The sequence below is a fragment of the Protomyctophum parallelum genome (assembly GCF_964188405.1).
Source record: "Protomyctophum parallelum genome assembly, chromosome: 5".
Lineage (NCBI taxonomy): Eukaryota > Metazoa > Chordata > Actinopteri > Myctophiformes > Myctophidae > Protomyctophum > Protomyctophum parallelum.
Genome location: NC_139702.1, coordinates 20703594 through 20724971, shown reverse-complemented (window position 1 = coordinate 20724971; position 21378 = coordinate 20703594). Strand labels below are relative to the sequence as shown.

The following is a 21378-nucleotide window of genomic DNA, read 5'->3' as shown; positions in this document are numbered from 1 at the left end:
TTACAAATACGATGCCACACACACACTTTTGATAAGCCTACTGACAATGTTAAAGGGATATTTCACTTTTGGAGTTTTGGTCATTTCATCGTCTGCAAGTCTTATGTGAACACCCAGACAGTTTTTAAGTTGCTCGATTCAGTATTTAGATCATATTATTTGATATTCATTTTAGCTGCCCCGCCCCCTCCCTATACAAATCCATAGTAACTTTAAACCATTTTAACCATGATAGATTCATCAAAAACACCCGTCTTTTTATGGTGACTGATACTGTCAGCAACTAGGGGACACAGAGGCACCGGAAAGCCATAAAGTACAAAATAAGAAAAATTAACAAACACACTCAGACAGACAGGACCTATTACAACACCCTGCCATTTATTGCTGCGGAAAAGTAAATCACCAAAAGATAAAACATATTTTCTTAACAGGGGAACAAGGGGGGAAAGCAAAACAAAAACAATTTGTTTCCTTGTTATTAGCCCTGTCAACATTTACATAATGTTTCTGTCTAGTGTCTACAAAGATTTTGAAATATGAAATAGGAGAGCTACACTGCCAATCAGTCTTAAAATGGGACTAGAGGAAAATTAGTATTCAGGTATAAAACTTGCACATAATTTCTCAATTGCAGAAAAACAATGAAACACAATATGTACATACAGTATAACACTGTATATTATATACAGTATACACCTATAGAGAACAATGCCATTGTCATGGTCATAACAAATGCAAAACCAAACAGAAAATAGACCAGCTTACCTACTGTAAGTGTAAAGTGTCAGATTTCTTCTGTAGTTCCAAAAGCATGTGTGCTTTGGAACCACAGAAGACACCACAAAGTCCTAGGTAGGTAAGCTGGTACAGTATCTTCGCTGTTCATTTTAGTTTATCTGGTTTTGTAACACAATGCACTGAATAACACAATTAACATGTAATAAAACAAGATCATCCCCCTTTCAAAAAAAGAAAAAGAAAAAAAATAATCACACTTGTATGAAGTGAGGGGATAGCGTGCCTCAAAAATCGATATTGAACCCCTGGGCTAATTCATGTAAAATTCAATTAATAATATTAGTCCATACCCGTTCAGGGATATATACCCAATCCCTACCTACCAAACTCCTCCTGCCCCCCACCGGGTGTCCCCTGTGGCACACTCGCTATGCAATGCTCTGCCAATCGCAGCGCAGAATGACACACCTTCCAGCCAATCACAGTGCACAATATCTGAGGACGCATTCCGTCCACACATTTCGTCCTCAATATATCTAGAACTAGAACTGCACTCTGTCGAGTGCCTACTTGCTTGTTAGTGCGCAAGCAGAGCGTGCAAGTACCGTAGACCGCTACAAACGTTCAAATCTCAGCCTCTCTGTGAAAGAATGTTTGCAATATTGAATTATTAGGTTTAGCTATTTGCTACGTACCTTGCTTTAAGCGCTGCTTTGTGTTTTCTCCCATGTTTGTGTTCCGATTTACATCGGGCAACGTTCTTGCAGTCTGCCGCGCACAGGATATGGTAGGAACAAAGTACACAGCAAACACAGACTTTGCCGTAGTTGTTGGGAAACTCCTCGAAATATCTGTCGGTGGTGGTGGCAGCGCCGTCTCCATTGTCCATGATGAAGTCTTCTTTTTGGCTCTCTCCACCGGGGACAGTCAAGTCGTTCTCTCCAGGTGTTGCTGTGTCCTCCTTGTGAGCCGTGGCAGCCGCTGTGTGGCTGTCCGTGTTGTTGGCAGGTGACTCCTGGGGACACGTGGAGCAACATAAAATAATCAAAATATCAATCATCAATCAATTATTAGCACAATGTGTGCAATAATGATGTTTTTGTAGCCATGGAGATTGAGGATTTAACCTTTGCGTTTATGAAATGTGCAACATCATTGGTTCATTTGGAATACTGATACAAAAATATATTTTGGCCAGCTTTTATGACATCGTAATTAGGGCCGGGACTTTAAAGCTAATATAGACACTTTCAGTGTTTGTACACAGAAGTGAGTGTGATGTTTCCAAACAGATTCAAATCTGGCTCCACACCAGGTCACTTCAGGCTATGGGTTGTTGTTGCTGCTAGGAGGGACGCAATGGATTTTTGTGCTTGTATGTCTAAATATGGCATTAAAAAGTTGTGCATTTCTGCCAAATATCTTAGTTACAATGTCATTGAGTTGACGTGTTATTTTTAAGGGTAACTGTAGCATAATCGCAATATCACAGACAGTCACACGACTACCATGGTAGAATCCACGTTTCAACCCGCCAGGCAGGCTGAGGCAGCCATGGTCATCCGGCGGCAGTGTGACGCCACTTCCACCATTTCAACAAATAAGCACAAACAAACTACTTCACATGAACGATATTGATGTAACCAGGAGATTTGGTGGGGGATCCGACGTTCTCTCATCTTGGATGAGTCGGAACCTTCCCCTCCTCCTCTGGCTGGCCACTGCTCAGCGAGCGAGGTCTGAGCAGACCCGAGAAATATACATCCCGTGGGAGGTTAGCCAGTAAGCCACCGTTGTGAGAACTTCTGCTGGATTTCAGACCAGGCGCTACATAGCGATTCTCATAATTTCGATAAATAATCATAAACATACCATTTTATATGAACAATGTTGGTAAAACTACAATATTTTAGGGGAAATATATATTGCGTGGCGTAATTCCCATTTTCATAATATAAAACTGTGCAGCTGGGGACTGGGGTTGAAGACACCGTCACACCCTTGCGCTGTTATTGTCACTCCCCCACTAACCCCCTTCTCCCCCCCACACACCGACGTCCCGGCTGTAAACACCTAGAACTCAAAACACCCCAGAGGCTGACTACAGGAAAACACCCCTGTCTATAGTATTACCTTTAACACACCAACTCTTTCTGTGCCTGGGTTTATAGTGATTTTTCACCTACCTTTGAAAAATCACAGAATATATTGCTTCGCTCCTTTCTGTGCACAAATGCTCTCAAATGCTCTCTCACACCGCGTCTGGATGCACCACGTTGTGGGCTTGTAGATCTCCCTTTTCGGCAACGATAGTCTGAGAAACGCGACACAGGCAAACGATGACGCACCACGCAACCCCCCGTCATGTCCCGGCCCCATATATAGCGAGTGGCCCATGACGTCAGGACCCCAGGAAGACTAGAGGCTCAGTCATGTGTCTCTAATGGGGATCCTTCAATAAACATAAACACGTCAGCCGCTATGGCTGTAACAGGCTCGTCAAGCAAATAGCTTATTGATACTCGGGTCTCGATAAATGCCGAACCGGATGTGTAATGAACCCGATTTTCAGGCTCCATCCCTAAACGGGAGTCGGCTATCGATTACACCAATTCACGTGAAATAATTTATTTACGGGATTGGCAGGCGGCCAGACTAAAGCTGATTTACGGGATCTACGTGAGTGACGCTTAGACTTGGAGAATTAAGATACGCAAAATAGGGCCCTCAATGCTGCCAGCTAAATGTTGTAATGACTACTATACTACGAAAATATATGTGCTTAAAAGAAATGCAAGGATACAGAGTGAATTCATGAAGTGAAAACATTAGATTTAAATTTAAAATCTAGTTTAGTTTAAAATGACAATGAATACAAATCTGCTCACCTTTTCCATCAGGGTTGCATTTATTTCCTCTTCTGTTGGTAATTCTACTTCCTGCCGTCCTTTTCTCTGACTTTCTTTTTCCCCTTCCTTTTGTTCTGCCATTATCTTTTTTGCTTTCTTGATAGTAGAGACGCGTGCTTGCAGTTGCTGTCTAGCTAGGCCTTCATTTAGTTTTGGTTGCACCCCTGACTTGGTCACGGGGCCAGACTTTGCTCGAGCTATAGAATTTGTAACATACTTCAGCTCTTCTGACAGACTAATTTGCGGTATAGGATATTTTTTCACACCAGTGAGTGTTATGAGGTTACTTTGAGGTAATGACCATTCAGGTTTTTTTAGGCCTTCATTTAGTTTTGGTTGCACCCCTGACTTGGTCACGGGGCCAGACTTTGCTCGAGCTATATAATTTGTAACATACTTCAGCTCTTCTGACAGACTAATTTGCGGTATAGGATATTTTTTCACACCAGTGAGTTTTATGGGGTTATTATGAGGTAATGACCATCCAGTTTGGCCCTTAATCACTGAAACATCTGTGTTGAAGTGAGAATGTCCAAGTGCAGTGTTGCAGCCAGCAGGTGGATATGGATGGATATATGGATGAGGGTAATCTTGGCCAAACAAGGCTCCAGTGTCAGGAGGGGGACATAAAGGAGTCATTGCATAATTACAAAAACCAGGTGGATAGGAGGAAGAAGGTGGAATGACATTAGACCCATAGTTCCAAGCTGTTGAGAAAGCGCCGTTACTAGGGTCACTGTGGTAGGTGGTGTACTCTGAGTGCTGGACAGTATTCTTCTTCTTCTTCTTCTTCTTCGTCTTTTGACCTTTACTCAGTGACAGGTCTGAGTTCTGCTCTAGTCTCTTTAAAATGTTGTGTTCTTTTCCTGCTAGCTCTTGTAAAACCTTGAGCTCCTTCTCTGAAATATTTCCAGGGTCACTGTTTACTAGAGCTATAACCTTTCTAACTGTATTCAGTTCTAGCTCCTGTTTCAAGTGCTCTACTGGAATTGCAGAGGCACCATCAGAATTATATGTTGGAATTGCAGATCCAGCATCAGAATGGTACGTTGGAATTGCAGATCCAGCATCAGAATAGTACGTTGGAATTGCAGATCCAGAATGGTACGTTGGAATTACAGATCCAGCATCAGAATGGTACGTTGGAATTACAGATCCAGAATCAGAATGGTACGTTGGAATTACAGATCCAGCATCAGAATGGTACGTTGGAATTACAGATCCAGCATCAGAATGGTACGTTGGAATTGCAGATCCAGAATGGTACGTTGGAATTGCAGATCCAGAATGGTACGTTGGAATTGCAGATGCAGCATCAGGATAAGGAACGAGATATTCTGGAGTCTCTGGATACAGATGGTGACCAGGAGCACCATCTCTTGAAACAATTGTATTATTGTCTTTATCACCATCTCGTTCTCTCTCTTGCGCTCTCCTACTCTCTCTGCTTCTCCGCCTAGAGTGTTGGTATTCAAAACATTGCGTTTGTTCTCTGCTATCCCTGAAGGTTTTACTGGAGGAATGCTGATGGCGGGAGGGACTAGATCTAGGGCTGTCAGGCACTGAGGTGAATGAAGAGGAAGGACTGCGAGGACTTTGTGAATTCTGCTGATGTTTCTCACTCACCCTTGTGCTGGCCAACTCCTGTTTAGTTTCATGTTTTATCCCATAGAGCCTCTCCTGTGTGCGCTCGGCCAGTTTGCACATGTCATCTGCATCCAAACTAAAACCAATGGTCTTCAGAATGTTTTGCAACTCTTCCTGATGCTGCTCCAGTTTGGGTTTCTTCTCCTCCACCACTGGGGGAGACCTGGATATACGACTAGAGCCAAAATGGCTACTGCCTCTATCATCACTGCGGGTGGATATCTCCTCAGGCTGGATGTTTCTTTTACCTTCCCCATTGGACATTTCTTTACTAGATAGCTCAGTCTTCCTCTCTTCACTGCAAGACCAACGGTCCCTCTGCCCAGCTCCACTTCGCAATTGTTTGCTCTCACTCTTGAACACATCTGACTTTTCCTTCACAAGAGGGGGCTGGCTATGCAGAAGCTCCTGACCAGTAGTGGGAAGCTTATTGTCATCATTGACTATTTTAGTAAGCATGTCAATGTCCACCCCTTTGTTTAGTACACTGAGGAAACGCTGGAATCCGCTGACAACCAAGTCATTTTCCGCCACTGTGGTACTAGGGCTCTCACAGGAAGGGGGTGGTTTAACGGGGACCTATCGAAGAGCAGATTAAAAAGAGATCAGTTCGCTAAATAGTCAGCCTCAGTTTAAAAATTATGCGAGTGAGCTTCAAGCTTGGACCAGGCTTTTCAGTGCACGTTTACCCATGCGAGCCCCCCATACACGCACTTAAAATAAGACTGGATCTATAAGTGCGTGTGTGCATATACACGTAAATGCACGCTGAAAAGCCTGGTGTAGCTCGGCCGTCACTCGTTTATTTTACACAAGTCCAACCCGATAATAATGACAAAACTAATAACATATGGGCCACCTGTTTGAGGGTGGTATACTAGTCCAGTGGTTCTCAAATGGGGGCGGCAGTGGCTCAGGGGTAGAGTGGCTGGATGGTAACCGCAAGGTTGCCAGTTCGAACTCGGGCTCCCCCAGAATTAGTGTCGAAGTGTCCTTGAGCAAGACACTGAACCCCTAATTGCTCCTGATGTGCTGGTTGGTGCCTTGCATGGTTTCCGCCACCATCGGTGTAAGAATGTGTGCGTGAATGTAATGCACAATCTATGTAAAGCAATTTACCATTTTACCAGTATGTATACCTCTAGGGGTATGTAGAGGTACTAAAGGGGGAGTGTGAGAGAATGTGGAACATGTAGACTACTTTTAAGTCTATCACTGCTTTTCTTATTTGTAACGTTATATTCTTCAATACATTCTTCAAAAGGGGGGTTATCGTTCATTCTTAGCATCGGGTGGATATGTCAGAGGCCTATGTCCAAAACGGCTACGTTTCAGGATTCAAGGATTCAAAAGTAACAAAACAATTGCAGATCTATATGTTCAAAATGTGTTGCTACTTTTGTATGACACTGTAGTATGGCAGTGGGGCATTCATTTACCATTTAAAATTTTATCTTTTTCTAATTAACATGTAGTCCTGGTACATTGATGCAGAAACCAGGAAAAGGGGGGTACTGAAGCAAAAAAGGTTTGAGAACCACTGTACTAGACTACTCTGTCTATACTGTAAGTATCAAGTGCAGTGTTCCATGCAGGTGCTAATGACATCTCTCATCAGCTTAGGCTATATAATTTCCAATGTTCTATTGTTGAGCCAAAACAGTCACCATAGATATGGTTTTCTTGATGTGGGTGATGCCCACATGAAGAAAACATTCCAATGACAATCAAGTTGAATGAAAACTAAATCTAACTGGCAAACAAATATATATAGACAAATATTTAGATTTCATATCCAAAGTGGCAATCCAAAGTGACAATTCAAATAAATATTGTGCATGGAGGAATTGTACAATAGTTAAGGTTGGGTATGTGATATTTTTGTTAAGTGATAGTTCTATACGGTCTTCTGATACTAATCATTGCTATACATAGTGTGTGAGTATAGTGAGTGCTTTTTCAGTAAAATGTGTATCCCCGTCTTTCCAGCTCTGTAGCAATCTGAGAACCCATTGGCAAAACAACGCCCTCTTTTCCTTTGAAGTTGACATGCTTCAACAGTGTCTCGAGAGACTAGCTCTGATTGCCTGAAATGAATGGCAACCCACTTGAAAATGTATTTTCTGATTATTAAAGGGCTGGAGAGACAGGGAAACCCCTTTGCTGAACACTCAATAGCAGTGATTACTTCATCAGAATATAGTGTGTTGACATTTTCCATACAAACCTCCCCATGTGAATCCAATACACCAGAACTATGGTGCCTGTTCATCAAAGCTTTCACTCTGACTTTTAGAGGATGGTCATCTTTGTTCACGGTATTCGTCTTCATAGGATTAGGTGATGGCAGGTGGTCAGATGGAGTGGAAAAGGCCTGCGGTTAGAAAATTGTTCATTACACCATTTGAGGCACATATACAGCAGGCATATTAAATATAGTTTTTCTTTTAACTTTTTTTAAAATCACCTTTATTTTAATAATCATCCCATTGAGATTAAAACATATTTTTCAAGACCAAAACAGATATATATGGAGGATATATTAATACAATATATTAATAAATTATTATGTTCACAAACCTTCACACACAATAGACCACAAGAATACATGCGTGAAGGGCATGAATAATTTAAGAAATAGCCACATTCCTCAGTCCTCACAGTTGCAGACATTTAATCAAACACCAATATTTTGGCTATAATGAATTGCCCTATTATAGTATTATATAATTATTATTATTATCCAAGTGCTCTAAGCGCTTTACAATGGCTCATTCATTTATACATTGGAAGGTGAAGCGGGGAACAGCAGACGCCAGCGTCCTCACTTCCCACATTCACACCAATGGTGGCAAGCTCACACCGACAGACTCATTGGAGGCAATGCAGGGTTCAGTGTCTTGCCCAAGGACACTTCAACATGTGGACAGGAGGAGCCGGGATTCGAACCACCGATCCAAGGATCATTGGACGACCTGCTCTACCTCCTGAGCCACAGCCGCCCTGTGAAGCCTTAATTAGTTAATTTAGCTACCAATGGTAAACGTGTACGTCGTACGATTAGTTAACATAACTATTGTATTTATAAGGTTCTTATTTCAATAACATGATTCCGTTGTGCCTTCTGTAATCTCTGCACTATTGATAACGAGTCGTGCCCTCTATGTATTTCAGAGAAAATAAAAGGTTGAATGAAGGCTTCCTACCCGAAAAGTTGGTGTGTGATTTAAAGTCACTGTAACTATGAGACCTGAGAATAGATTCCTTACCAATAACTTTCTTCTATGTGTTTGTAAATGTCTAGTAACACACCTGTGACAGCTGCTGACAGTTGGTGTACCATTAATAACCTATATGCAGGCAAAGTTTGCTAAATTTAATTCTGCTTCAAGTAGCATGCGAGGGGTCAAACTACTAACTAGGGTTTTTTTGTTATTCCGAATCCATTGCATATGTATTTGTTTTGCACAAAAAACACGTGGCTAAAAACAGTTAGCCCAAGGAGTGTTTTTTGTGTAAAACAAATGCTTAGTTTTTGACCCCTCACATACTGATGCTGTAGTAAATAAATAACCTACCACATACCTTTGCAAGAAACCCATCAGACCAACGTTGCTGCAAAATAACATTCACCCTCTCTTTCAGTGGTCTATTGTTGTAGGTTGAAGACCAGTTACTACTGGAAAAACCTACACCCCTTTCTCCTGTACTCATAAAGGACTGAGTATTTTTCACCGAACTGTCCACTTTGCTATGCGAGAGATCTTCACGATCTTCTTTAAACATCTGACATGGTGTCTTTGCTTTTAATGGTCCAGTTGTTTTCCTAGCATCCGTAATTCTCTTGTGGAGTATCTGCTTCTCAATCTGTTGAAGTTCTCTCCTCTTCCTTGCCAACTCTTCATCTATCTTACTCAGTTCCTCTGGTTCACTGTCTTGGTCCGACTCTGATGTGACCATTTCTGGGTTAAGAATATTGGAATTCAGCTTGTATGACCTATGCCTATGAGATGAAGGATTGTGATGCTCTAATTCTTTATTAGTAGCAATAGCCATCATGGTATGTGGTTGTTTGTTGTCATTCACTGAATAATAACCACAATGTGGGACATTCTCTGTATTTTCCCTGGAATCAGTCCTCTGTCTTGGATTAAGGCTTCCCCATTGTCTCTGGTTCGTGTACTGCCAGTCTGTAGGATTCATTGTTTACTCCGTTCCAGTTTATATGTTGGTGAGATTACTGCATAGTAAAACAAGGGGGAAAGATTAAAGAAGATTAAAATAAATCAACAATGTCCAACGGAAATAACACATAGGCCTATGCCTCATATGGAACTTCTCCCTCCAATATGAGCGGAGGGAGAGGTTCCATATGGGGCTAACACTGCTACTCAACCCACGGCCTAGCCCTCCAAGCAGAACCCAAATGCTACTGAAGTTTCTGACATTTGACATCCTGTTCCGCGTCGTCCATGCCACCTGATTAAAACATTTACTGGCTCATGTTTACATGTTAAAACGCCTCCCCGCGCTCTTTGACGATATTCTTCAGTATGAGGCTTTCTGAATATGTAAAGTATAAGTACACATACATACCTTTGCGAATATCTCCTGTGGCGCGGAAGCCGTTAAGTATTTTTAATATATGTTTGCCCGATTTGGAAGCTTGGATTCTGCTTGTTTATTGACACCTCATTGTACCGCCTATCTGGCTAGCTAGTGGCGCTATAGCTATGACACAGCAGATCAGAGGCAGGGACGTAGCCTCACAAGCCAACCGCACACCGGGAGGCGGTACAATAAACGGTAAACAAACAAGAAGAAATAAAGCGACCAAATCGGTCAAACAAAGATTAAAAATACTTAACGGCTTCCGCGCCACAGGAGATATTCGCACCGGGATGTATAGCTACTTAAAGTTACCGAATTCAGAATAACTCAAGGAAAATAATGGCGTCACATGCCGCGGGTCCTATTTTAGAGAGAATCTCCATATCCGCATATAGGAATTTCCATACGAAAGTACAGTAGCGAGCAGGGACCCAACGTAAAACTCAACAAAATATCAAAAAAGTTTTACGTAGGGTCCCGAAAGGGGCTACCCACGGCCCATGGGCCGCACGGGCCCCTGCTTAATTGAGTTTTTGTTCATTGAGGTTTGGCTTATTTCCTTAATTTTTTTTAGACTAGTCGTGTAGGCTGTTACAAAATAAATGTGTGGACTTGAACTTGTCTTTTGCAGTGGCCCCTGAGCCTACTTAAATTGAGTAGATTGCCCCTAAAGCGATGTCTATGACACATTTCACCTCCTGCCTGAGGGAAGCGGGGCAAAATTATCGTTTGTTCCAAGAGCTGAATATTAACCACTTACTTCACCTGTGTGTGATTATGTTCTCTTCACATTTTGTGAATGACGCCTAATTTTAATAACAATGTTTTTGTTCATTGAGGTTTGGCCTTATAGATGGAAATGTGGCTTGTTACTCTGTTTACTTAATTTTTAGACTAGTCGTGTAGTCTGTTACAAAATACATTTGTGGATAGGACTTTTGGAATTTTGCTGAGTGGCCCCTGAGCCATCTAAGTTGAGTAGCATGACACATTTCTCTCTAAGACCATAATGACTGTCATTTTAGGTAGACCTGACATTATTAATCACAATGTTTTTGTGGCTTGTTACTCTGTTTACTTAATTTTTAGATACAGTATTTGGTTTAGACATTGTAATTGGTTAGACCAGTCATTAGTCCTACAACTACAACCTATATCTCAAACCCTCACCCTAAACCTATAACCTCCCACGGGGCAGCACACCTAAACCTAACCTTAAACCGCATGTCTAACCAATGACCAAATAGTAAACTCAGCAAGGCAGATGGCTTCTTGGTTAGAGTGGGTGACAATATTATCACACGAAAAGATGAAATTACCTACCTAGGTTCCATCCTGGAGGCCAATCTTTCCGGTGATAAAATGGCCACCAACGTAATCAAAAAAGTCAATCAAAGAACAAGATTCCTTTACAGGATCTCCTCACTGGTCAGCAAAAACACCTTGAAGACCTTAACAGGAGCCCTCGTACAAGGTTTCTTTGACTATGCATCCACCTCTTGGTACCACAGCACCTCAAAGGCCCTTAAAACAAGGCTCCAGACCTCCCAAAACAAACTGGTCAGGCTCCTACTTGGCCTCACCCCCCGAACCCACCTCACCCCTGCCCACTTTGACAGGCTGGGATGGCTTAGGGTCGACGACAGAGTACAGCATCTTGCAATGGGTCTGGTCCACAAGATTCGATACACCACCAAGATACCCATGTACCTGTCTAAATACTTCCTTAATGTAAACGAAGTCCACACCCACAACACCAGAGGGAGTGCAACAAACCATGTACAACCCAGATTCGGCACAAACAAGGGACTAAATTCTTTTCGCTCCTATGCCACCAAAATGTGGAACGCCCTACCAACAGTCATTAAGACATGTGAATCCCTTGACTCCTTCAAAACCGCTCTCAAAGGGCACCTACGGATGGCTGCAATTCGAAACTGGCCTCTGTAAAATCTGAATCCCCCCCCACCCCCCCCCCCCCCCCATTTTCCCTCACTGTATATTGTATCTTTTCCCTTTTTTGCTTCCCATATGATGAATTCCTGTTCTGTACTTTAGCTACATAGAAATGTCTATTTGTATGTCTCTAAATGTCTGTATGTCTTTAAATGTTTTGATGAATTGAACAATGTGGACCCTGTTGTAAACAAGTGTAATGCTTAATTGGGTCGTCCACTCACAGTTGACAGTCTTTGTATTGAGTTTGTGCTTAAAATGTACTGTAAATTCTACAAACTGTTAATAAATATTTCAATCAATCAATCAATCAATGACTAGTCTAAACGAAGTATGCAGTATGCACCCCGTCTGTTACAAAATACATTTGTGGACTTGGACTTTTAGAATTTTGCTGAGTGGCTCCTAGCCATCTTAAGTTGAGTAGCATGACACATTTCTCTCTACGACCATAATGACCGTCTCATTTTAGGTAGACCTGACATTATAAAAACATGCTGCTACAGTCCCTGCACACTGCTGCGTTTTTCGGATTTATAGCAGCGTTTTTCCGCTGATTTTCCGAAAAACGCGACTAGTCTGCAAGGACCTACTGTGTTAATTCAACAAATTGGACAAACGACTTTTACCTATTCAAAATGAAATATAACTATCCAGACGAGCCCATCTTCAGTCGCATCTCCAACGAAACATCAATATGTCCATTTCACATCACAGGTGTAAGCTGTTAAAGTGAGTTGAGTTTAAAGTAGAGTTATATGGGTTGCACACAACTAATATTATTTTTACCATGTCCATGAAAATCTACGTGAGGAAGCTAAAGTTAGCAAACAAGAGCATCCATTCGTCCAACTTGTTTTGTGGTGTTCAAATGATAAAGACTGCAAATATGATGCCACCATCTGGACGGAGTGCGCTTTGCATTTCTGTCTGCGCCAGCTCTGGTCTGCGCTATCTCCACCTTGGAAAGCCTGTTTTTTTTTTAAATTGATTGAAATATTTATTAACAGTTTGTAGAATTTACAGTACATTTTAAGCACAAACTCAATACAAAGACTGTCAACTGTGAGTGGACGACCCAATTAAGCATTACACTTGTTTACAACAGGGTCCACATTGTTCAATTCATCAAAACATTTAAAGACATACAAACATTTAGAGACATACAAATAGACATTTCTATGTAGCTAAAGTACAGAACAGGAATTCATCATATGGGAAGCAAAAAAAGGGAAAAGATACAATATACAGTGAGGGAAAATGGGGGGGGGGGGGGGGGATTCAGATTTTACAGAGGCTTAATGACTGTTGGTAGGGCGTTCCACATTTTGGTGGCATAGGAGCGAAAATAATTTAGTCCCTTGTTTGTGCCGAATCTGGGTTGTACATGGTTTGTTGCACTCCCTCTGGTGTTGTGGGTGTGGACTTCGTTTACATTAAGGAAGTATTTAGACAGGTACATGGGTATCTTGGTGGTGTATTGAATCTTGTGGACCAGACCCATTGCAAGATGCTGTACTCTGTCGTCGACCCTAAGCCATCCCAGCCTGTCAAAGTGGGCAGGGGTGAGGTGGGTTCGGGGGGTGAGGCCAAGTAGGAGCCTGACCAGTTTGTTTTGGGAGGTCTGGAGCCTTGTTTTAAGGGCCTTTGGGGTGCTGTGGTACCAAGAGGTGGATGCATAGTCAAAGAAACCTTGGGCTCCTGTTAAGGTCTTCAAGGTGTTTTTGCTGACCAGTGAGGAGATCCTGTAAAGGAATCTTGTTCTTTGATTTACTTTTTTGATTACGTTGGTGGCCATTTTATCACCGGAAAGATTGGCCTCCAGGATGGAACCTAGGTAGGTAATTTGATCTTTTCGTGTGATAATATTGTCACCCACTCTAACCAAGAAGCCATCTGCCTTGCTGAGTTTACTAGTGAGGCGAGGTTAATCTCCACCAGGTCTGGAAGTCCACACCCATGCACAACACCAGATGACCAGAGGGAGTGCAACAAACCATGTGCAACCCAGATTCGGCACAAACAAGGGACTAAATTATTTTCGCTCCTCTGCCACCGAAATGTGGAACGCCCTACCAACAGTCATTAAGACATGCAAATCCCTTGACTCCTTCAAATCCGCTCTCAAAGGCTGCAATTCAAAACTGGCCCCATAAAATCTGAATTTTCCCCTCACTGTATATGTTTATTTTCTTTTCTTCTTTATCTCCTTTATGAAGAATACCCGTTCTGCTCTTTGGCTTTATAGAAGTTTGTATTTGTACGTCTCTAAGTGTTTTGATGAATTGAACAAGGTGGACCCTCTTGTAAACAAGTATAATGCTTTACTGGGTCGTCCACTCACAGTTAAGTCTTTGTATTGAGTTGTGCTTGAATTGTACTGTAATTCTGCAAACTGTTAATATTTCAATCAATCAATCAATCAAAAGCCCCCTGTCCCACACAAGTGATACTCCTTTCCCTCAAATGAAGTTTGGATCTGGTCACCCAAGTAGTCTATTCAGGAATCGGGATGTTGAAAACCAGTACAGTTAAGTAATAATAGTTTTATAGTAGACAGTAGACTAGCCTACTTGTTGTGCTAAACAGCCCATTTAAAAGTCCTATGGATTGTCATTTGTAATTCATCATGTGTTCGCTTTAATGTTGCAGCTGAGCTGTTAAAAATGGGACTGATTTCAATCAATTCATGTGCTGCTCTGTATAACCTTTAAATATTACATCATTATGTATCTTTTTTTTTATTATTAACAATTTAAAGTAAATATAATATTTGCTTCAGATGTAGTGGAGTAGATATGTGTAGTCTAATGATCATATCTCAAATAATATACTGGTATTTAATATTAATTACAAGTACAATCTACTAACAGATGACATTTGGACTGGTGTTCACTGTTTTTTCACTGTTTCTGACATTTCTGAATTCTGTCAGACAGTCAGTTTGTGTGATGTTGTCGATTTTGCTGACATTGAATGGTTTAGGTTTAAGATACTGTTGATTACTCTGATATAAGCTGAGATGTTTATTTTACTTTTAATTTATGTACAAAAATACACAAATGTGTTATCTCGTCATTAAACTGCAAGGTGAGGAGGTGAGGTTCATGAGTCAAAGTGCAACATACTTGTTTTCTCACTCAAAGTGTATAAAAGGGTATCTGCACATTTCTAATCTAAGGGCAGATTCACAGTAACTAAGGTCCCGGGTGCGCACTCGGGACACACTTGGCAGATGCTGTGGTAGTGTGAATGCTGCGTACCGTTCCCCAGAGGATCACCCAACCATTCCCGGGACGGTATGGAGGTAGTCTCAGGACCGATTGAAGTGTACTCGGATACGGATTGATGCAATGTGAAAGCATTGAACACAGTTGAATGAAGTGTACTCTGTTGTGGAAGAAATTAAGGCCGATGTGAATCATGGACAGCAGGGACCAGGAAATCGCATTCAGGAACATTTTGAATCAGTGTGAATCTCCCTAAAGTGAAAATTGATTAACTTTTAAAACCTTTTTAATACCTTAAAAACATTATAAAAATGGTAAAATATTACCTAAGAAAGAGGAAAATATTGTGAAAATAGACAATCCAGGAGGGCCTATAATTCCAAGTGCTTGTCAGGGTGCAGGGACCAGGGTCCCCAATTAAAATGTGATTCTTGTGGGGTGATGTTGCCTGAAAAATGGGGTCCTGGGGTCCCCCAGGTTTCCTTGAAGAAGATTAATGATGTAAATGATGTATGTATTGAGTACAATGAAACAAGCCTCCTGGGCTTTTTGTGTTATCATTTTAGCATAACCTTTTGACTGTACTACCTTCAATCAATCAATCAATCCATTTGGTGTCCAGTAAAATGAGGAACAGTTTAAATGCTTAGACTTAATTTATTTATTTTTGACTATTCGAAACCATTTCTTTTTTCGAGAAATGTTGACAATTCTAAGCACCCAAATACTGTACATAACAAATACCAAAATACTGTGCATAACAATTAGGGTGCTGCCCATGAAGAAAGAGGCCCAGTAGGAGTCACGGTGATGGGGAGGCTGTGTTCTGGCAGGAGAACAGTTACACTTAGGGTTTGCTTCCTTGCTCCCTTCAAGGGCTAGCCAGCAGCAACAACCTGTAAGCAAGGGGGTTGCAAGCCATGGCAAGTAAGCATAAACCTTGAGTCCAAATGTTTGACAGGCTCTGTATGATATACGGTATATAAAAATGAGTTGGTCTATATCTGGAGTTAGGCTACATCAAGCTCATGCACCTTGGTATGAGCTATATGTTTTAAAAACACAAAAACATTTGACTTGGAATAATTCACTGAATGTGTAGTAGAGCGGTTTAACTTACATTCATCAGTCATTTGCATTAGGCTGAGTTTCTGTTGGTTTTTGGACCTGCTGCTTCATCTTCTGATTAAATGCTGCAAGCTAAACATTGGAATAACAAAATTGTCAATGTCAAATGAACCCCAAGGTGTCATATTTCCCCACTTGGTCAAGGGCCTCAGGCATCACTTTACGACAGCATGCATGAATTGTTGTTGTTTTGTTTACCAGAAAACAAAGAAAATCAATGTGCGGCACCCTATTCCCATGATGCATGCTACAACTGTTAAATTATTCTATATGAGCTCTGTCAAGTGACCATTAACGATGACGTGTTCAATGGTTAAAAGTAGCACAACGTCATACTCTACTATATATTTAAAATCATATTATAAACTTCGGCTCTTATTAATGTCACTAGTGCAACATTATGAACCTTTTTAAAAGGGACAAATCCCTATCGAGTCATTTGTGCAATACTAACTAGCAGATAGCTTGGATGAGATGTAGACACACACCCTGCCTGATGTCAACTTTAAATGCTGAAGGAGGTCAATACTCAGGACTAGAGGACGTCTACAGAGGCTATGTGCATGACATCATCATCATCATACGTTAGGTGAGAACTGACTAACTGAGTGGCAAAAAACTACTTTCTGGCCTTGACAGCCCATACATCCAAACAGAATAGTGCTATCTCATTGCATTAAATTACATTAAACAATGTTAAACTCTCTTTGCCACTCACTTTATGCATGTGCAGACCAAAAAAAACTAAAGTATATTTTGTTGTCCTTGATTAAGATTTTGTCCAGGAGAGATAACAGGCAAACATTGACCAAAATAACAATTATTTTACATTCTCCAATTGTGTAAACTTCTTGTAAATTAACTTAGTAATACAGATGTTTACAAAAATGTAACTCTACTTTCCATAATTTAGCTGGGGACCACCTGGACCACTGATTGAAAACTACTGACATAGTGGAAACATTAAATCAGTTGAAATGATGAAAATGTGTAAATGCTAGTATGAAAGAGACCATATAAAAAGGTTTGCTCACCTTTTTCTTCAGATTTGCCTTTATTTGCTCTTCTGTTGGCAATGCTCGTTCCATCTGCCCTGCCTCCGATTTATCCTCTCCAGGCAGCTCTGGAGAAAGGTTATTTGTAGTGTTCCCAGAAGGTAATTTACTTTTTCCCATTTGAGCTGGATCTTTTTCATCGTTTACAGAGCTGCAGGCTGCTAGAGTCATTTCGTTTTGTTCTGCTATTTTCGCTTCTTTTCTTTGTATGTTCACATCGGTGAGAGTATTACTGGTGTGGCAATAACGATGGCCCTGTTGCTGTTCAGTTTGGCTCAGTGACAGATCTGAGTTGAACAAGACAGTTGGCAATTCTCCCTCCAACTGCTTTGCTTCTGTGCTAAACTTATCAAGCGGATATGAATTAAGGGCATCTAATTCTTGTTTATTTTCTTCTCTCAAAATATCAATTCTCCGTTTCCTCCTGAGAAGTTTTTTAAAATTCTCCTGTTGCGCCGATTCAGAGTATCCCTTACGGTTCGATTTTGCAACTCGAATATACCTTTCAATCCAACTTGCTGTGCTCTCTAGCTTCTGCATTTCTTTATATTGTTTACATACTGCATATTTATATGCTTCAAATGTGGCGAATTCCATCTTGTCTATTTTCATCTCAGTGAGTTGTGTCAGACAGTGGGCAGTTCCACTAGACTGCTGTTCCTGCATTTTATTCATCCTGTTCCTTTTTCTATTTGCTTTACGTATTGATTTTTTTGTTCTCTTTTTTGGTTTTTGGTTTAGTTGTTGATAGAAAACAGTTCCACTAGATGTCTCAGTATTGAGGACGTGGGTTGCTGTCTTCTGCTGTACTTCTGTGCCAGCCTCTTCTGGTGGCTCTGGACAAAGGGTATTTGTAGTGATCCCACAAGGGGAATTACTTGACTGCATTTGAGCTGGATCCTTTTGACTGTTCTCAGAGATACTACCTAGAGCTGGAGTCATTAATTCCCTTACTTTAGATTGTTCAATTTTCCTCTGCTTTTTTTTAATTGCTTTTGCTTTAAGTTTTGCTCTTCTATGGCTTCGATTTTTGGGTTTTTTATTTAGTTGTTGACAGAAAACAGTTCCACTAGACGTCTCAGTATTGATGACGTGGGTTGCTGTCTTCTTCTGCTGTACATTTGTGCCGGCCACTACAGGCTGCTCTGGACGAAGGGTATTTGTAGTGATCCCAGAATGTAAATACCTTGTCTGCACATGATGCATTTGCCCTTGCGGTTTTATGTTGACTTGTGTCAGATAGCGGACAGTGCCATTAGACCTCCCAGTATTGATGACGTGGTGGTACTGAGGGCCTGATTGCGGTCCGGTTTGGCAGGAATGTCCAAGTGCATTGTTGGGAGCAGCAGGCAGATGTGGATGAGGGTAAACCTGGGCAGGCAAGGCTCCAAAGTTAGAGGGACATAAATTATTCACTGAATTACAAAAACCAGGGGGATAGGAGTAGGAAGACAGTGGAATAGCATTGGGCCCATAGTTCCAAGCTATGGAGGGAGCACCGTTACTATGGTAAGTGTGGTAGGCAGTGTACTCTGAGTGCTGGACAGGACTGTATGTTGGAATTGCAGATGCAGCTCCAGAATTGTAAGTTGGAATTGCAGATGCAGCATCAAAAATTTATGTTGGAATTGCAGATTCAGTATCAGGATAATGTACATGATATTCTGGGTCCTCTGGAGAGGGATCAGGAGAGACATCTTTGGAACAAATTATATTATTGTCTCCATTACCATCTCTCGCTTGATCTCTGCTTTTTTGTCTAGAGTTAGAAGTTTGTGTTTGTTCTCTGCTATCCTTGAAGGTTTTGCTGGGGGAATGCTGATGGTGAGAGGGACTAGAACTAGAGCTGTCAGATACTGAGGTCGACAAAGAGGAACGACTGTGATCACTTTGTACGTGCTGCTGAATTCTCTTGCTCTCCCCTGTACTGTCCAACCTCTGTTTGGTTTCATTCTTTCTGCCATAGAGCCTCTCCTGTGTGCGTTCGGTCAGTTTGCACATGTCTTCTGCATCCAAACTAAAACCAATTGTCTTCAGAATGCTTTGGAGATCTTCCTGATGCTGCTCCAGTTTGGGTTTCTTCTTCTTCTCCACCACTGGGGAAGACCTGGATATACGACTAGAGACAAGATTGCGGCTGCCTGCATCATCACTCTGGACAGATTCCTCCTCACGCTGGATGTTTCTTTTAACTCCCCGATGGGAATTATCTTGATTGCGTAGTTCAGTCTTCCTCTCTTCACTGTAAGACTGACAGTACTTCTGCTCAACTCCACGTTGTAATTGTTGACTGTCACTCTTGCAAACATCTGACATTTCCTTCACAATAGGTGGTTGTCTATGCAAAATCTCCTGACCAGTAAGGTGATGCTCCTTGTCATCATTGACTATTTTAGTCAGCACTTCAATGTCCACAACTTCGTTAAGTACATTGAGAAAACGCTGGAATCCTTGGACAACCAAGTCATTTCCCACAACTGTGGTACTGGGGCTCTGGCTGGGAGGGTGTGTTTTCACAACAGGGACCTACCGAATGGCACATGAAAGAAATCATCACTGTGTTTGTTAAAGATGCTCAGTTACAGTAATTAACCCATTTAGGACGGGAACCCCTGTTATGTACAGTATATGGCTATATATATATATATATATTTTTTTTTTTTATCGGTCTCAGGAAGAAAAGGGGAATTGAACAATAGATAAGTGTTGGCATGATAAAGTTTTTGGTGTGTTCAACAAAACTACAAACCTCCCCATGTGAATCCAATACACCAGAACTACGGCGCCTGTTCATCAAAGCTTTCATTCTGAGTTTTAGAGGATGGTCATCTTGGTTCAAGGTCGACATATTTGTCTTCTCCACAGGATATGGACTGGAAAAGGCCTGCAGTTAGAATGAAAATGCTCCATTACACTTATTTTAATAATAATCAACTTTATTTATCATCATCGAGACCACAGTCGAGATCATGGATTTCACAATGCCACGCCAGACTTTCCGGTCCTTCATTGCCATCCCCAGTTCCTGCTTACTGATGCATGTGTCCCTAGCGATGGTGCATTTATGTAGCGCCTTTATCCAAGGCGCTTTACATAGATTGGGTGATGCATTACATTCACCCATTCATACACCGATTGCGGCGGAAGCCATGCAAGGTACCAACCAGCACATCGGGAGCAAATTGGGGTTCAGTGTCTTGCCCAAGGACACTTCGACATGTAGACAGGAGGAGCCGGGATTCGAACCACTGACCCATGGATCATTGGACAACCTGCTCTACCTTCTGAGCCACAGCCGCCCCATTTAATTAAGCTGTGTTTTAAAAACATCTAGAGAGGGTCTGGCCATATTTCTTAAATGCCATTTTTTAGGCTTTTCAAGCAGGCTAGCAGTGGCGGACCTAAGGGGGGGCGGTTTGGGAGTTTGGGACATACCTGGGCCTGCACATTGTAGCGTATACACTGTGTAGGGGCAATGCGGCATGTATTAAAGATGGAGTGCCACAATATTTGTATTTTTCATGTGTCTATGTGGTGAAAGTACTTCATTAGACACCCTGGAGTCATTTTTATGTGCAATGGTGTATTAACTTTGTATTTAGGGTTTCTTCCTGGAAGCTGAACCCTTGACAGTCAAACGGGCCAATGAAATAAACAGTAATATAGTGACATCACATTATCAGCCCCTCCCCCTTTATCATACAACTACAGCTGTGGGTGCGGCTTCAGTTCAGGTGGATCACCACCCATCACCACCCACCAGGCAAACCACTGAAACCAGGCATACTTAATTAACTGGTGGGCGTGTCCACATAAAAGCATTACTTTAACAAATACTGTACACTTTTTGGAAAAAGTTCTTCCTCCTTATAATACCTGATGATCTTGTTTTAGGGTGGAAAACAATCGTGGCACTCTGTGATGATATTAAAGGTTATGCAGGGGAAGTCGGGCAGTGTTTTCTCCTGTGTATGTGTAGTCTGCGTGTGTGCGCGCATGGCCTGTGTGTGCAGGCTCGCGTGCGTGTGTGTCATGGTGTGAGTGGGTGATTGTAACATGGGGGAGTACCAGGAACAGACGCAGCCTTGCCAGATTGGTGCA

At 41.6% G+C, this 21378-nt stretch overlaps 3 protein-coding genes and 1 long non-coding RNA gene across 4 annotated transcripts; all 4 read right to left on the bottom strand.

The window, feature by feature from the left end:
• Positions 1-450: 450 nt before the first annotated feature.
• Positions 451-4418, bottom strand: LOC310858515 (uncharacterized protein). The gene is made up of 2 exons (XM_083764650.1): positions 3630-4418; positions 451-1756 (listed from the first exon to the last, which is right to left on the bottom strand). The coding sequence occupies exons 1-2, from the start codon at positions 4287-4289 to the stop codon at positions 1418-1420; spliced, it is 999 nt and encodes a 332-aa protein (XP_083620776.1). The 5' UTR covers positions 4290-4418; the 3' UTR covers positions 451-1417.
• On the bottom strand, positions 4339-12637 carry LOC310858253 (uncharacterized protein; the record flags this gene model as incomplete). The annotated part of the gene is made up of 5 exons (XM_083764361.1): positions 12494-12637; positions 8883-9537; positions 7525-7671; positions 4405-5876; positions 4339-4357 (listed from the first exon to the last, which is right to left on the bottom strand). The coding sequence occupies exons 2-5, from the start codon at positions 9498-9500 to the stop codon at positions 4339-4341; spliced, it is 2256 nt and encodes a 751-aa protein (XP_083620487.1). The 5' UTR covers positions 9501-9537; positions 12494-12637.
• Positions 12638-15778: 3141 nt separating this feature from the next.
• Positions 15779-17925, bottom strand: LOC310859107. The gene is made up of 3 exons (XR_014569274.1): positions 17257-17925; positions 16215-16294; positions 15779-15990 (listed from the first exon to the last, which is right to left on the bottom strand). It is a non-coding gene; the product is annotated as an uncharacterized lncRNA (long non-coding RNA).
• An 825-nt stretch (positions 17926-18750) lies between these two features.
• LOC310858935 (uncharacterized protein) lies at positions 18751-20136 on the bottom strand. Its single transcript, XM_083765241.1, has 2 exons — positions 20027-20136; positions 18751-19803 (listed from the first exon to the last, which is right to left on the bottom strand). The coding sequence occupies exons 1-2, from the start codon at positions 20123-20125 to the stop codon at positions 18895-18897; spliced, it is 1008 nt and encodes a 335-aa protein (XP_083621367.1). The 5' UTR covers positions 20126-20136; the 3' UTR covers positions 18751-18894.
• Positions 20137-21378: the final 1242 nt, after the last annotated feature.

Bases quoted from the DNA above. Each gene is read 5' to 3' on its own strand.
- LOC310858935 (XM_083765241.1), bottom strand. From the start codon at position 20,125: ATGTCGACCTTGAACCAAGATGACCATCCTCTAAAACTCAGAATGAAA. The intron at 19,804-20,026 runs GTTTGTAGTTTT...GCCATTCGGTAG, and splicing joins TATTGGATTCACATGGGGAG to GTCCCTGTTGTGAAAACACA.
- LOC310858515 (XM_083764650.1), bottom strand. From the start codon at position 4,289: ATGACTCCTTTATGTCCCCCTCCTGACACTGGAGCCTTGTTTGGCCAA. The intron at 1,757-3,629 runs GTGAGCAGATTT...ACGTGTCCCCAG, and splicing joins ATGCAACCCTGATGGAAAAG to GAGTCACCTGCCAACAACAC.